The sequence below is a fragment of the Zootoca vivipara genome, chromosome 4, assembly GCF_965207765.1.
Source record: "Zootoca vivipara chromosome 4, rZooViv2.hap1.1, whole genome shotgun sequence".
NCBI lineage: Eukaryota > Metazoa > Chordata > Lepidosauria > Squamata > Lacertidae > Zootoca > Zootoca vivipara.
In genome coordinates this window covers 65,561,391-65,575,966 of record NC_142587.1, presented here as the reverse complement: position 1 = coordinate 65,575,966, position 14,576 = coordinate 65,561,391, and the positions used below count along the sequence as shown (strand labels likewise).

Genomic DNA, 14,576 nt, shown 5'->3' with positions numbered 1-14,576 from the left:
GTTCCTGGGATCCCTCTAGACCAGATTTTAGGGTGAATGAGAACACAAAGGGTCATTGTGCAGGTGGAGTGTCACTCCTGGAGCATTGGATACAACCCAAAGGCTTTAAAAACAACAATAGCACAACCATTTTGAAATGGCATATTTTTTAAACTGTAAACTGAAGAGAGTAAAAGAAATTGGTAACTTTAAATGTGCACTTTGAAAGGGCATGTGGATGTGAAAATACAATAGACCTTTATTAGTGGCATTCATGTGCTTGTTCTTATTCCCCAGTCTTATTTAAAAACTTATTGGAACTATTTGCAGGTAAAGGTCCCTGTGTCTCTCCATTTTTAGTCTCTGTACCACTTTCTGCTGGAGATTAGTTCAAGAACAAAAGACCTCTGGATATGAGCATGATGTCTTTCTTAAATGGGGGAACATAATCCGTATGTGGGGAAATGTGATAGTAAAAGGCATGGCAAGATGGCACTAGGAAAACGGCGACAACGTTTCTGTTCAGTGCTACAATTGACATCTATCCACATTCATCAATTGGCAAAAACATAATCCCACTTTTTTTTTACTTTTTTTTTCTGAGAAGCACTGATGTGCTTCTTCTTTTTTTAGCAGAAAATTGATTTCTTCTACCCAACTCAATATCCAGAGCTTGCTAGTTCTCTCTTCGTACTTGTTTCTATTGCCGCAGTATGGCCCTATAACAACAGAGGTATCTGAACATAGCAGAAGAGGAAAGCAACACAATGCTCAGAGACATTTCAGAGTTTGTACAAATGTGTGTGTGTGTGGGGGGGGGGAACTTGACAAAAAACATATTTAAGTACATAGGGAGACCTCTGCTTCATATTCATGTAACTGCATCTCAGGATCTCTCTGTGCTCCAGTCCCTTCTCAAAACTTGCATTTTCCAGGAAGCCTTTGGAGTAGCTCGCCTAGTCACACTACCCTATGGTATGAGTAGTTGAAAAAAATTGCATACAGTATTCTTCCCCTGTATTCCCAATGCCTCAATTCCCAACTCTCCATTGCTTCCATGTAAGACTACAGTTACAAATGGTGCTGCATATAAATAATAGGTACTTGGTTGTTGATTATTCTCAAAGATACATTCAATCCCCCCCCTCCAAAATAATAATAATAATTGTGTATGGCATTCAGTCAGGTCAAAGTCTGAAACTATTTTTTCTTTGTATATAATTCAAAGGAGTGTAACATTAATCATGGTGGGTCTTGATAATGCTGGAAAAACAGCAACAGTGAAAGGAATCCAAGGAGGTAAGTAATATCTAAACTATTTTTGTATTTATAAAAGTATTAAGTATGAGCTTTTTAAAATAATGTTTACACAGGAGGAATTTTTTAATTTATTGCCCTTGGCTAAAACAAGGCCAAGGCTGCAGTCCTAACCTCCATTATCTGGGAGTAAACCCCATTGAATTCAGTAGTATTTACTTCTGTGTAGACATGGTTAGGATTGTGCTGCAAGATGCCATATAATGCTAGTAAATACAAAACTCTCAACTGAATAAAACAAGAATTTGTGTTAATGACTATACTGTTTAATTACTCTCAGAATATTTAACACTTTCAGGCATACGTTACAGATACTGCACTTTGTTACTTCATTCAGGCGGTACCAAATACAAATGAGTGACCAAAACCACAGATACAGTGGTAACTCTAGTTGCGAACATCTTTGGATATGTATCCTTCGGGTTGCGCAAGTGGCAAACCCGGAAGTAACGGAAACGTTCTGCATGAGCAGAAGCAGGCTACCACCGTGCGCACATGCGCAGAAGCGGCGCCTCTGGATGTGAATGTTTCGGGGTGCACAAGGACCCCCGGAATGAATTAAATTTGTATCCAGAGGTACCACTGTAGGTCTAGGAAAAGCTATGCAATATAGCAGGATAATTGCTTTCTGTTTGATGCTACAAGTTGCACTTTTTAAGCTGAATGTGGATTCTTTTCTGGTTGAAAGCAAAACTTCTATTGTATGGCTGTGCCCCTCCTTTGGATTCTGCATGGGCTTATATTTGGAGATACCATAGGCACTTGGGCTACAACCTCATGCACTTACCAAGGAACAAGCCCCATTGAAAACAGTTGTGCTTGCTTCTGAGTATGCCTGCATAGATGGTGCAGTGAATCACTGTCAGAACATCTCACTTTTTTGTGAGCATTGCTCTCATTTGTTTTGGACATTGTTAGCCACATGCACATTCCAGAGCCTTTGGATATCACTAAAACTTTGGGAGCAATAGAGGGTTTACAGACAGTTGTTGGAGAAGACTGGTGCCCCTATCATTGTAGAGAAAGAGAGTATTTGTTAGGAATCACTTTGTGTCATAAAATGGAAGGGAAACATTTTTGGTAAGCATTTGAGGAACTGCTGAAATAAATTATTTTTAATTATAGCACATATATAAAATATCCACATTAATGAGGCATTTCACATTTTAGTTTAGGATAGAAAATCAATGATCCCCTTTTGCCCCCCCCTTTTATATGTGTAGTAACTCTTATTTGCTGAAATGCACAGTAATGAGCAGACATCAGTAAATTTTACCTAAAAATCAATGTAGGTATTACCTTTTTATGATATTGACTTGGGATATAATTTGGAAAGAAGAGAATTGTATGTGCATAGCAAAGTGTTATTCTAATGTTATTTTTATATCCCTATTTATAATTGGGAAGGTACCAACAATTTTCCAGATCACCTTTATCCCTTCAGCCATTAAAAATTCTTTTAGCATCACTCCCCCCCCCCTCTGCCAGCTCCAATAAAACAGCATGCAAGCTTCGCATCAAATAAAATTTCTGTTTCAGCTGGGGAGAAGTTTCAGAAGTGTCTGTTCTAAGTGCTTGGTAGTTTGCTGACATACAACATGAACACATTATTTTAGATGAATCCGGTCCAGAATAACAGTGGATTTTTCATATGTGAAATAGTGAGTATCTTTTCTAGGTGAAAAGATCATACGACTTCAGTATGACCCAGATCCAAAGGGCCCATGGGCAAGGGCTTTTCGTTTTCAGCATCTCAGTAGAAGCTCCTGGCCCCTGAAAAGTCACTGTGAACACCAGGGTATCCTCTGTGTTATGGTTCTCAACTGCAACTGGTGAAAAAAGAAAGTCACTTCACTTCTCCCCTGCCCTGAAAGCTCTTGGCATGTGCATGAGCATCTTTGGGCACTGTGATGCCTGTAGCTTCAAACAAGCTCTCATTCTAGCTTTTCTTGGGTTATGAAGCCCTGGCAGAAAGCATGCCAGCAACAAATTATCTTCATTAAATACAAATCTGGATTGAAATGTGGGAATATGAAATCAAGTGAAACAAGATCATTTTAATATGAGGAGTTTGTTACCTCCCCCTGTCCTTAGTGGGTTGATTCTTCAAGGGTTCTACTCAGGGTATGTTACCTAGCTCTCTCAGTTCTTCATAAACTGACATTGTTTTGCATATGAAGTAGACATTATTAACACGAATTTCCAGTCCCACAGTAAAATATTGCCTTAAACATGTCCAGGATTTGTATAGTTCTGTTCTACAGGCTCAAATTGGTAGCCTACCATCACGCAGCAAGCCAGCTGATAAGAAATTTAATTTGCATTCATTGTACAGCAGCTTATGCTTTATTGTCTATCCACATTACATCTTGTGATCCATGTTTGTAATATTTGTAGCCACTATATACATAGAAAAACTAGAAATGGGTCTGTAAAATTCATGTTATTCTGATCCTGAAAGTACATCAATCTCTCCTACCAGATTGATGCATTGCCCCCCCCCCCTTCCCTTACCTCATCAAAAGTAGACTGGAGAGGAATAACATGTTTTCCCTTTCTCCAAACTTGATCTTGAGTTGGAAAACTTATCCTCTTCTCACTTTTCCTTTATTTGATACTTTGAGGATTATGATTCTTGATATTCATTTTAAGTGTCTCTCTGTGTGTGCTCACACATGCTTGTGTGTCTGTTAAGACAGTATTCTGTCTTAAAGTGCCCACAGTCCCTTCAAAAAGATAATTCAAACTGTATCACAAGTGTCTCATAACTTGTCCTTTAATTTCATCAGAGTCCCCAGAGGATGTGGCCCCAACTGTTGGCTTTTCTAAAATTGATCTTAAGCAAGGCCGGTTTGAAGTCACAATCTTTGACTTGGGAGGTGGCAAGAGAATCCGGGCTATCTGGAAGAATTACTATGCTGAATCATATGGGGTAATATTTGTTGTGGATTCCAGTGATGTTGAGAGAATGGAAGAGACAAAAGAAACTATGTCGGAAGTTCTAAAGCATCCCAAGATAGCAGGGAAACCTGTATTGGTGTAAGTAACAAAAATCAAGAATTATTTTAAGTACTGATCCATAACTTAAATATATTCCCTAAAACATTGAGTTTGTGATACTACTTTTTCCTTAAGCTGCCTCTAAAGCAGAATACACTATTTTCTTTCCAAGCAAACAAGCAGAGAAATTGAATTGTATTGTGCTGCTGCTGATGTCGTTAGAAATGATGGCTTCAATATGGCAGAACCATTGTCTGTGCAAACACTCTTGAAATGAGTTATATAATTTCTGCAAACATTCCATTATTGCCTGTAGTGATAACTCTATAATTGTTTTGACGAATAACGATGTCAACACAAGTAATATGACCCTTGTGTTGTCTAATATAAGCATAGCAAACCATTGGTATTAATGAGGTCTCCGTGTTTAACACCAGGGGGTGCAAGTGATACATTATCAAAAGAACCTGGTATCTAGAAACTGAAGTTGTCTCATGAATAACTCTGTATCTCGGGATCTGTGCAGGTCTTACTCCAACATGTTCAGTGTAGCGATGTAGCAGAAAGTGGATGCACTGCAATTTAGACACTTGCAGAGTAAAATAGCCTTCTGCCTTTCTGAACAATATGGTCATGATCCAGCCACAGTGAAGCAGGTTTAAGTCCATTTTAATGTAATGCTAAATTACATGTTCTTAATTCTTCCATTGAAAGCAGTGGGGCTTAATAGTTTAAATTAGAACTGTGAATCTGTGAATTTAGAATTAGAATGAAATGAGAAAAGTGACACTCAATAGTAGCTGGTAACATTTTGACCTGATAGGGCTACAATTTTTAATATATTGTGTTTTCAGCACAACAGGACTTAATACAGCACTTACTAGACGGTTTATTAATTGACAGAAAAGTTGTGCTTAAAATATAATTGAACAAATGCCAGACATTTGGAGATGAATTTCATATTGTTTAATTATCAAATAAATAAATAAATCAGTGTTTCATGTAATTACTAAAACCATTAACTTGTTTATTTTTTTGCATTAATTACCCATGGGTAGTAGTATTTTTTTGGTAACAAAATAAATGTGAAAATTGTCTTTGTGTGAAATTTGTGCTATTACAATGACTTTCTATACTGCATCACCTGTGACCAATCTCACACCCTCTTTCATTTCGCACCCGTTGTTCTGACACCAGTTGCACCACCCTAGTTACTCTTCCGGTTGGCAACTTAATTCTGATGACTGTATAAAATAACTGGCAGAGGAAACTGAGCAAACCTTCCTGCCAATTGCAGAGAACACTCTGAATAACCTTTTATCCCTGATGTTGGGTTTTTGGAACTCAAATGTGATTCAGCTGACAAGGATTTCAGGAAATTCAGTTTGGGGAAATGTTGGTTGAAATATCTCCCTGTATATCCCAAAACAGGAGAAAGGCTCTCCACAACATTATACAATTTATGCCTTAGTGAATCTGATTTTGCTGTGCAACAGACTGGATATTTAAAGTGTTCTAAGATCTGACTATTTGAAATTTTAAATTTCATGTGCATTTTTTTGAATTTTTTTGGGAATACGGTATATATATACACTTTAAAAGTATTCTTGATTTGTTTTTTAAATTAAGCCCCAAAATACTGTTTATGATAAAGGTCAACAATGTTTCAATACTTTCTAAAAATAAAAATAAAATAGGGGCACCAGATGTGGGTGGGGGCATAACATTTTTATATAATCTGAGAGGGGGCATGGCTTAAAGGTTGAGAAATGCTGCTTTAGAACTCTTTCCACATTTTTGTCTAGGAGCTTCTTGTTTATAGATAAATCCCTACAGGTGAAGATCTTGTCATCAGCTACTTCAATCATTTTATAATAAAAATTGTTCAGAGTTTTGTTTTGGAATGACCTAGCTATAGCTGCCAGCTGGTATTTTTATTTCTTAACTTAATTATTGAGCTACATATTTGGGAGAGGGAATTGATCATACTCCTAGTCCTACCATCTTCACTTTAGACAACTGAAATACTGACAACATTTTGCTCTAAAACAATTAGGGTGAAATGAATGAAGTTAGGCTTATATGGAATTTCTTGTTATGATCCCTTTAAGCTAGTATAAGGTTGTAACTTTAGGATGGATGGTTTTGCAGAAGAATATCTAACCTATTTTTATTTATTTATTTCTGAGCCACTATCTAGAATTAGATTTGTTTGTCTCTGTTGAAGTTTCAGTCAATACTTGTTGAAAGTCCATCCGTCTTTACTGGCTAGAAAGAAAGAGTGAATGTGTAGTTCGTGTGTGTGTGTGTGTGTGAGAGAGAGAGAGAGAGAGAGAGAGAGAGAGAGAGAGAGAGAGAGAGAGAGATGTATGCCTATGTACTTGTATTTCCCTGTGACACATAATAATATACTTACCCGTTATCTCAAAAAGCTTTCTGCACCTATTTGGTATAAAGGATTTCGTGGTGACGTGATCTGTCTTACTAATGACCTATGTTAAATTGTAGAAACTGAGAACTAGATTGATTCACCCACTGTAATCTAAAAACACTGAAATGGGTTGTGAGGTATCAGGCCCATGGATGCCCTCCTCTTTCATACCAGGGGCAAAAGCACGAGTAGTTATGTACAAAAGTACATCTTAGTTGTCCATAATATTTTCACTCAAAGTCTTGATAGATGAATAAGTTCAACATGTTGATAGCTTTCTTCCATATAAACACGCTCTAAATTTCCAAATTTGTACAAATCCTGTATTTTTTTCCAGCTTAACTAGTGCAACCGTCTTTAACATTTTCATACTAAAAAGCTCCCTCCTTTAAACCAATAGATGCAAATTGGCACCCAGTTTTAATTATTATATGTACACACACCTGCCCATCTCCCTCCCTCCCACCACCTCTCACCAAAGGAATTCTGGCAGATACTTAATGGGCTGAATTTTTCTCTTTCACACCCAAGCTCTAGCCTCCTTTGCATCTGGAGACCTCTGTTAGGCTCTGCATTCCTGTAATCTAATGGCAGATTACTATACCCCAATCTTAGGTAAAATCAGTGCTATTTTTCACTTTCCTATGCTCTTATTTATCTGATAAGAAAAACAAATGTTAAAGAAGCCCTGAAAGTGGTTTTACTATATTAGTGCATTTCATATGAAATCAGAAAGAGACTGGTTGTGAGTCCTGATTTAAATAGTTGGAGCAATTATTCTAGTGTATGTGTTTGTGCCTTATAATATATTTAAAATATATTTAAAATATATTTAATATATCTGCAGCATTACCTTGCATACTGTTAAGTGACACCTAATTGTAAGCCACTGTTGGTTGGAAAGGTATGCTATATGTGCCTCCTATTGATAGCATAACAGATACCCCTTAACTGCACCTCTGGTTGGGCTAGGGGAATTAGGATCATGTTGTTGAACTAAAGCATGCATGGGTATTGTACTAAAGCATGCACAGTATCTGAATGGACCTGCTGCCTGTATGAATGAAATACATTATCAGAGACTAAGTACTCTTCAGCCAAAAGCCCCTTTTTAAAGTGATCAGTATTTCTGAGCACAATCCTAGTAAAACAAGAAAAATACCATTCTGGTATAGAACACAGGAATTTAATATCGAAGGCTTAGTTTACAAATGCCTATCTGGCTATAAAGCTCTATAGATTGCCTCTGGCATTTATATATCAGCCTAAACTATTTCAGAGGGATGTGAGGATTTCAGTGCTGAAAGTTGTAGATAAAAGTGAATACATTCTGAATGTGTTCTTGTACTGAATCAGTCAAATACGTTTAGAGTTGCAATACCTTTTTGAGGGGATTAGAAGATTTTTAAAAATGTTTATTGATTGAAATCCTATACACAGAAAAGAGAGTAAGTGCCATTGAATTCAGTGGGGCTTGCTTCTGAGTAGATTTCTCCAATATTGTACTAGGAATTCTCTTCTAAACCATATGGAGCTTTCCATCAGCCAGACTATATTTTGGAGTCAGCGTTAGAAATTAGCTGAGCACCAGTCACATTTTTTGACTGGCAACTGGCCTTTTGCGACTGGAGGATGTCTGGGCGCCACCCTTGGCAACTAGCATCTCCACCTGCCTGGCTGTAGTCAGCTGGTCTACAGGCACAGCAGCAGCAAAAAAGTGTGCATTTGAGGGGTGAATCAGCTTCTCCAGGGAGGGAGTTCCAGAGTCTCCGAGCAGCCACCAAGAAGGCTCTTTCCCCTATTCAGGCATGCCTGTGAAGGTGGTAGAACAGAGAGAAGGGCTTCGCTGAAAATCTCAAAACCAGGTCATATTTGCATGAGGGAATACAATCTTTCAGATAGCTTGGACATTAAGGGTTTTATAGGTCATAACCAGCACTTCTGGTAAGCTAGGGCCAATGACAGAGCAGCAGGCAGGAGATTTGATGTACAGTGGTACCTCGGTTTATGAACACAACTGGTTCCGGAAGTCTGTTCATAAACTGAAGCGTTCATAAACTGAAGCGAACTTTCCCATTGAAAGTAATGGAAAGTGGATTAATCTGTTCCAGATGGTCTGCGGAGTACTTAAACTGAAGCGTTCATAAACCGAAGCGAACCTTCCCATTGAAAGTAATGGAAAGTGGATTAATCCATTCCAGACGGGTCCGCGGAGCACTCAACCTGAAGCGTACTTAACCCGAAGCATGAGTGTAATTGGTTCCGGAAGTCTGTTCATAAACTGAAGCGTTCATAAACTGAAGCGAACTTTCCCATTGAAAGTAATGAAAAGTGAACTAATCCGTTCCAGATGGGTCTGTGGCGTTCGTAAACTGAAAATTCGTAAACCGAGGTGTTCATAAACCGAGGTTCCACTGTACAGTACTATATAAGACTCTCTATAAATACATTTTGTGGCCTGCTAAAAAAAATCCACTGTTTACTTCTAGATGGAAACATTTTTGTCCCTCTTGTCCATAAAAATAAACTTAGCTTAATGCTTTTCCATAATCATAAACAATGTTTTCCTTCAAACAATGTTTGAAGCTTTGTTTTAGATGGCATCCTTGTCACAGTCAGGAAGAGATAAGTGAGTAACACATCCTTTCAGAAGGGAACTTGTTTACCAAATCACGCAAAATAATTATTCTGATGGAATGTGTGTGGTGCTGTAACATAGCTCTTATTCTTAAAATTATTTAATTACTCCTGAGTCTGAGGTTTCAAGTGTCTTTTTTGTAGCAATAATGACTAATAATAAAAGCTGAGATTTTTAGGAAGTAAATTCAGCAGTACATCCTGTACTTTTTAAGCAAATGTTCTGAATCGCAGCAACATACAACTTGTAATATTGTAATATGCCAAGGCAAAAATCCTTAAGATGTTTAATTGTATCCCTAGTTTGATGTATGTTCAGTTGCAGGGAAGGGGAGGGGAAGGTATTGCTAAAGCCAGATACTTCATGTACAGGGCTGGTTAAACAGAACTTTGCCACACAGATTAGATTAGGAGCAGTGGTGAAGTAAGCATGGTTTCTGTACCACTTACTTAGTGGTTATTTAAATACTACTGAGCCTTCCGAAAAGAGGCTCCCATACCACTGCCGTAATCTATTTCAGGCACTTTTTCGTAGACTCTTTATGCCAGTGAGTGTAAATATCAGTTGCAGTCAGTTATAGTGAATCAAGAATGGTCTCTTACTTGTATTTGCTATATGCCTGTTCCTACAGTGTTGTGGACTGTTCCATGCCATGGCTATTTTATTTGTCTCCAGTGTAAGTAGGAGGCAGATCAAAGAGAAGGAAAGAATGACTGTCAATAATGCAACACATGTGTTTTCTGATACCTTTTTGCTTCAGTTCATCTTGGATTATCTTGGTGACCTATAAGCATGTTTAGCTGATAACCATTCCTGGGAACTTCATGGCAGTGTTTGTGTCTATGGCTTTTGTGCTGATGCACCAGGAAGAAACAGTGGCTGCTTCTTTCCTCTCCCATGGTTTCACTCATGGTTGTGTCCAAATTTGAGATTGCAGTTTGTCTGACTCCAAATGATCCATTAGCAGTAACTTAGATTTATTATTGGTTTACTGCTCATAGTGTGTTTGGGAGAGCCCAGGATCCTAAGTTTACGCTGAACACTAAACCAAGCCATGGCTTAGCTCTCAGTAATGTAGAGGAGTTTGGGAGGAACTTAAGTCAGTGGCTGCAGTTTCATCACTGTGCACCAGCACACTTGCTCATTCACAGTAAACCACAGTTTGGCTTAGTGTTAGATGTGAATGAGACCAGTGTAGGAAGAAAATACTGTATAGCCATTACACTAAGGAGCTATAATGGCTGGTTGGTTGAGAGGGTGGAGAAACCGGGTGTTGTAAAAATAATTGAGGGAAACAGTGTCTTAGAGTCTTATAAGGATAACCAGTTCATCCCATAAATCATTCTTTATCTTTTTTTTTACCACATTAAACGGAAAAGCCTTTGCTTTTAAGTGTACAAAATTATGTAAATGGCAAGTGTAAAATCCATGATGTTGTATTGCTACATTTTTGCCACAGCTATTCCTTCAGGTTACTTTAAATTACAAGGTTGCATGAATGTAAATACGCTGCTGTTGGAAGAAAATATTATATGAGATTTTAACTGGACATGCTTGGTCTGAAAAACCTGACTAGCTTGGTAGTGACTAGTGTGTGCTAGTCTTGCAAAATGGGAAGGACTGTTTTGGTTTTTTCAAAATGCTGCCAGGGTGGGGGGGAATTTTAAGTTCTCAGGGTTTAACAACAGCATCGGCTGTTCATGCTTTCCTTTATGAACAGATACAAGAGTCCTAAATTTTACATGTCTGGTTCAAATTATTGTAGCCACTTTAAAATTGTTCAATCTATCATTTAAACACCAGGTTTGCATGATTGTTCCGGACTTCATAAAACATAATTTAGGAACAGGCGTTGAGGAAGAGTGTTCCTTGCTCACCCATCCACTCAAATGCTGGCATTTGAGGCTCAATTCCCATTTTGTTGTCTCCAAAATAGGGAACAGTGGCTTAATCTCTGTTAACAGACCAGGCTATTAAGATGGACCTGATCTTGTCTTTCTGTCCTGGCTTGTTAACAGGTGAGTAAGTCAGCCATGGAAATAAGCCAACAAAAGTAAGGTGCTAGTAAAGGTAAAGGACCCCTGACAGTTAAGCATAGCTGCCAAGTTATCCCTTTTTTAAAGGGATTTTCCCTTATGCTGAATAGGCTTCCTCGCGAGAAAAGGGAAAACTTGGCAGCTATGCAGTTAAGTCCAGTCACAAACAACTCTGGGGTTGCGGAACTCATCTCGCTTTACTGGCTAAGGGAGCCGACGTTTGTCCGCAGACAGTTTTTCCGGGTCATGTGGCCAGCATGACTAAGCCGCTTCTGGCGAACCAGAGCAGCGCACAGAAACGTCGTTTACCTTCCCGCTGGAGCGGTACCTATTTATCTACTTGCACTTTGACATGCTTTTGAACTGCTAGGCTGGCAGGAGCTGGGATTGAGCAATGGGAGCTCACCCCGTTGCAGGGATTCGAACCTCCAACCTTCCGATCGGTAAGCCCTAGGGTCAGTGGTTTACACCACAGAAATAATAATAATAATAATAATAATAATAATAATAATAATAATAATAATTTATTATTAACATGAACATGAGCTATGAACATGAGTTTGACCAAACTGCGGGAGGCAGTGCAAGACAGGAGTGCCTGGCGTGCTATGGTCCGTGGGGTCACGAAGAGTCGGACACGACTAAACGACTAAACAACAACTATTATTATTATTATTATTATTATTATTATTATTATTATTTATACCCCGTCCATCTGACTGGGTTTCCCCAAGCACTCTGGGCGGCTTCCAACAGAATATTAAAAACAGTACAGCATCAAACATTAAAAACTTCCCTAAACAGGGCCGCCTTCAGTTGCCTTCTGAAAGTAGAATAGTTACTTATTGCCTTAACTTCTGCTGGGAGGGCGTTCCACAGGACGGGTGCCACTACCGAGAAGGCCCTCTGTCTGGTTCCCTGTAACCTCACTTCTCGCAATGAGGGAACCGCCAGAAGGCCCTCGGTGCTGTATCTCAGTGTCCGGGCTGAATGGTGGGGGTGGAGACGCTCCTTCAGGTATACAGGACCGAGGCCGTTTAGGGCTTTAAAGGTCAGTACCCACACTTTGAATTGTGCTCAGAAACGTACTGGGAGCCAGTGTAGATCTCTCAGGACCGGTGTTATGTGGTCCCGGCGGCCACTCCCAGTCACTTGTCTAGCTGCCGCATTCTGGATTAATTGCAGTTTCCGGGTCACCTTCAAAGGTAGCCCCACGGAGAGCACATTGCAGTAGTCTAAGCGGGAGATAACCAGAGCATGCACCACTCTGGCGAGACAGTCCGCGAGCAGGTAGGGTCTCAGCCTGTGTACCAGATGGAGCTGGTAGACAGCCGCCCTGGACACAGAATTAACCTGTGCCTCCATGGACAGCTGTGAGTACAAAATGACTCCCAGGCTGCGCACCTGGTCCTTCAGGGGCACAGTTACCCCATTCAAGACCAGGGAGTCCTCCACACCTGCCCGCCTCCTGCCCCCCAAAAACAGTACTTCTGTCTTGTCAGGATTCAACTTCAATCCATTAGCCGCCATCCATCCTCCAACCGCCTCCAGGCACTCACACAGGACCTTCACCGCCTTCACTGGTTCTGATTTAAAAGGTAGAGCTGGGTGTCATCTGCATACTGATGAACACCCAGCCCAAACCCCCTGATGATCTCTCCCAGCGGCTTCATATAGATATTAAAAAGCATGGGGGAGAGAACGGAACCCTGAGGCACCCCACGAGTGAGTGCCCAGGGGTCTGAACACTCATTCCCCAACACCACTTTCTGAACACGGCCCAGGAGGAAGGAACGGAACCACTGTATAACAGTGCCCCCAGCTCCCAGCCCCTCTAGACGGTCCAGAAGGATGTTATGGTCGATGGTGTCAAAGGCCGCTGAGAGATCCAGCAGAACTAGGAAACAGCTCTCACCTTTGTCTCTAGCTCGTCGGAGATCATCGAGCAGCGCGACCAAGGAAGGTGCTAGACTGCTACAAGTTTATCACTCTGCATTTCCATGTTGTCCATAGAAGAAAAATCCCATACTTGGCACTTCACATGGGAACTTAGATTTCTAACCTCTTGGTAGACTTGTTCTTTGTTTTTGTTTCTTTAAAAAAGCCTTCTATTAAGCAGAGTAGCTTCCACTAGCCTATTGCATTTTCCTACTAGTCACAAAGGGTATATTTTTCTTTTCCTGATAGCACAGAGTTCCCTGGTTGGGACATAAGAAAGTACTCTGGGCTTTTCCATGCACAAAGTGATTTAATATAATGCTACCTTTAGTTTTGTACCAGCAAGGAATGATTGCCCAAAGCTAAATGGAAGAGGGAGTGTTCTTTGCTTAGCCCTGACACTTCTTCCCAGATTCATAAGCCATGGTTTTTGAAAGTTTGTCGGAACCTGGACTGCACGTGGGGCCAGGTCTCATTTGTTCCTTCCATGTTAATTGTGGAAGACACATAGCCAGCACATTTTTTACTAGAATTCAAAATGTAATGCTTGAATCTGCTCTGAATGTAGTCTGTATTCTTAAGTACTTGTTTTAAAAGCTTCATTTAAATATGACATGTATGAAGTACTTATCAATTACAGTATATTGCATATAATAAAACCTTTATAAAATCACTCTGGAGCAGAATAGTAAATATTTATAGTTTTCCTGACCTTATAATGTCCAGTGACTTTCCTTGCATACTTAGGCCAACATTTATTTTCCTGTTTTAGGCCTGTTTAACTTTTAAGTTTCAGCTACACATTTCAAATACATTACTGCCTTTCTTTCTTATAATTACAACAAAACATGTTTTCTTTATATAGTTCTCTAATATGTAAATTGCCAACATGGTTTAATTTAATCTTCCCCACACATACTTTCCATGCTTGTCTCACACTAGTGATAGATTTGCACTTTATGTAACAAACTGTATATATGGTAATAGTCTTTTTACTTTTCTGTTCTGAGTAAAAATAAATTAGCTTTTTAAATAAATTAAATTAGCATTTGTGAAATGTGGTAATTTGACAACTATGGAGAGCTAAAGCTGCTGGCAGCAAAAAAAGTTCTGCAGACAATAGCTCTTTCATTTCTGAATAATTATGACTCCAGTGTTAAATCACTTTCAGAGTACACTTATTATAATCAATTGACTTAAGCTACTTAATAATAAGTCTTTAGTTTTGTGTTTTTAG

At 39.3% G+C, this 14,576-nt stretch overlaps 1 protein-coding gene across 9 annotated transcripts in view; it reads left to right on the top strand.

Annotated features, from left to right (window-relative positions):
- Window positions 1-14,576, top strand: part of ARL13B (ARF like GTPase 13B) — a 41,268-nt gene that overhangs the window by 1,309 nt on the left and 25,383 nt on the right. For 8 of the 9 annotated variants that reach the window (XR_015949633.1, XM_088668042.1, XM_088668043.1 and 5 more), the window contains exons 3-4: window positions 1,208-1,278; window positions 4,086-4,335. Coding sequence is in view for 8 of the 9 variants with exons in the window: in XM_088668042.1 (XP_088524168.1) it covers window positions 1,208-1,278; window positions 4,086-4,335 (321 nt within the window). In the remaining variant the exon portion in view is untranslated. Of the gene's footprint in view, window positions 1-1,207; window positions 1,279-2,835; window positions 2,958-4,085; window positions 4,336-14,576 lie in introns of those variants that run through there. The other variant, XM_088668045.1, reaches the window with a different exon arrangement.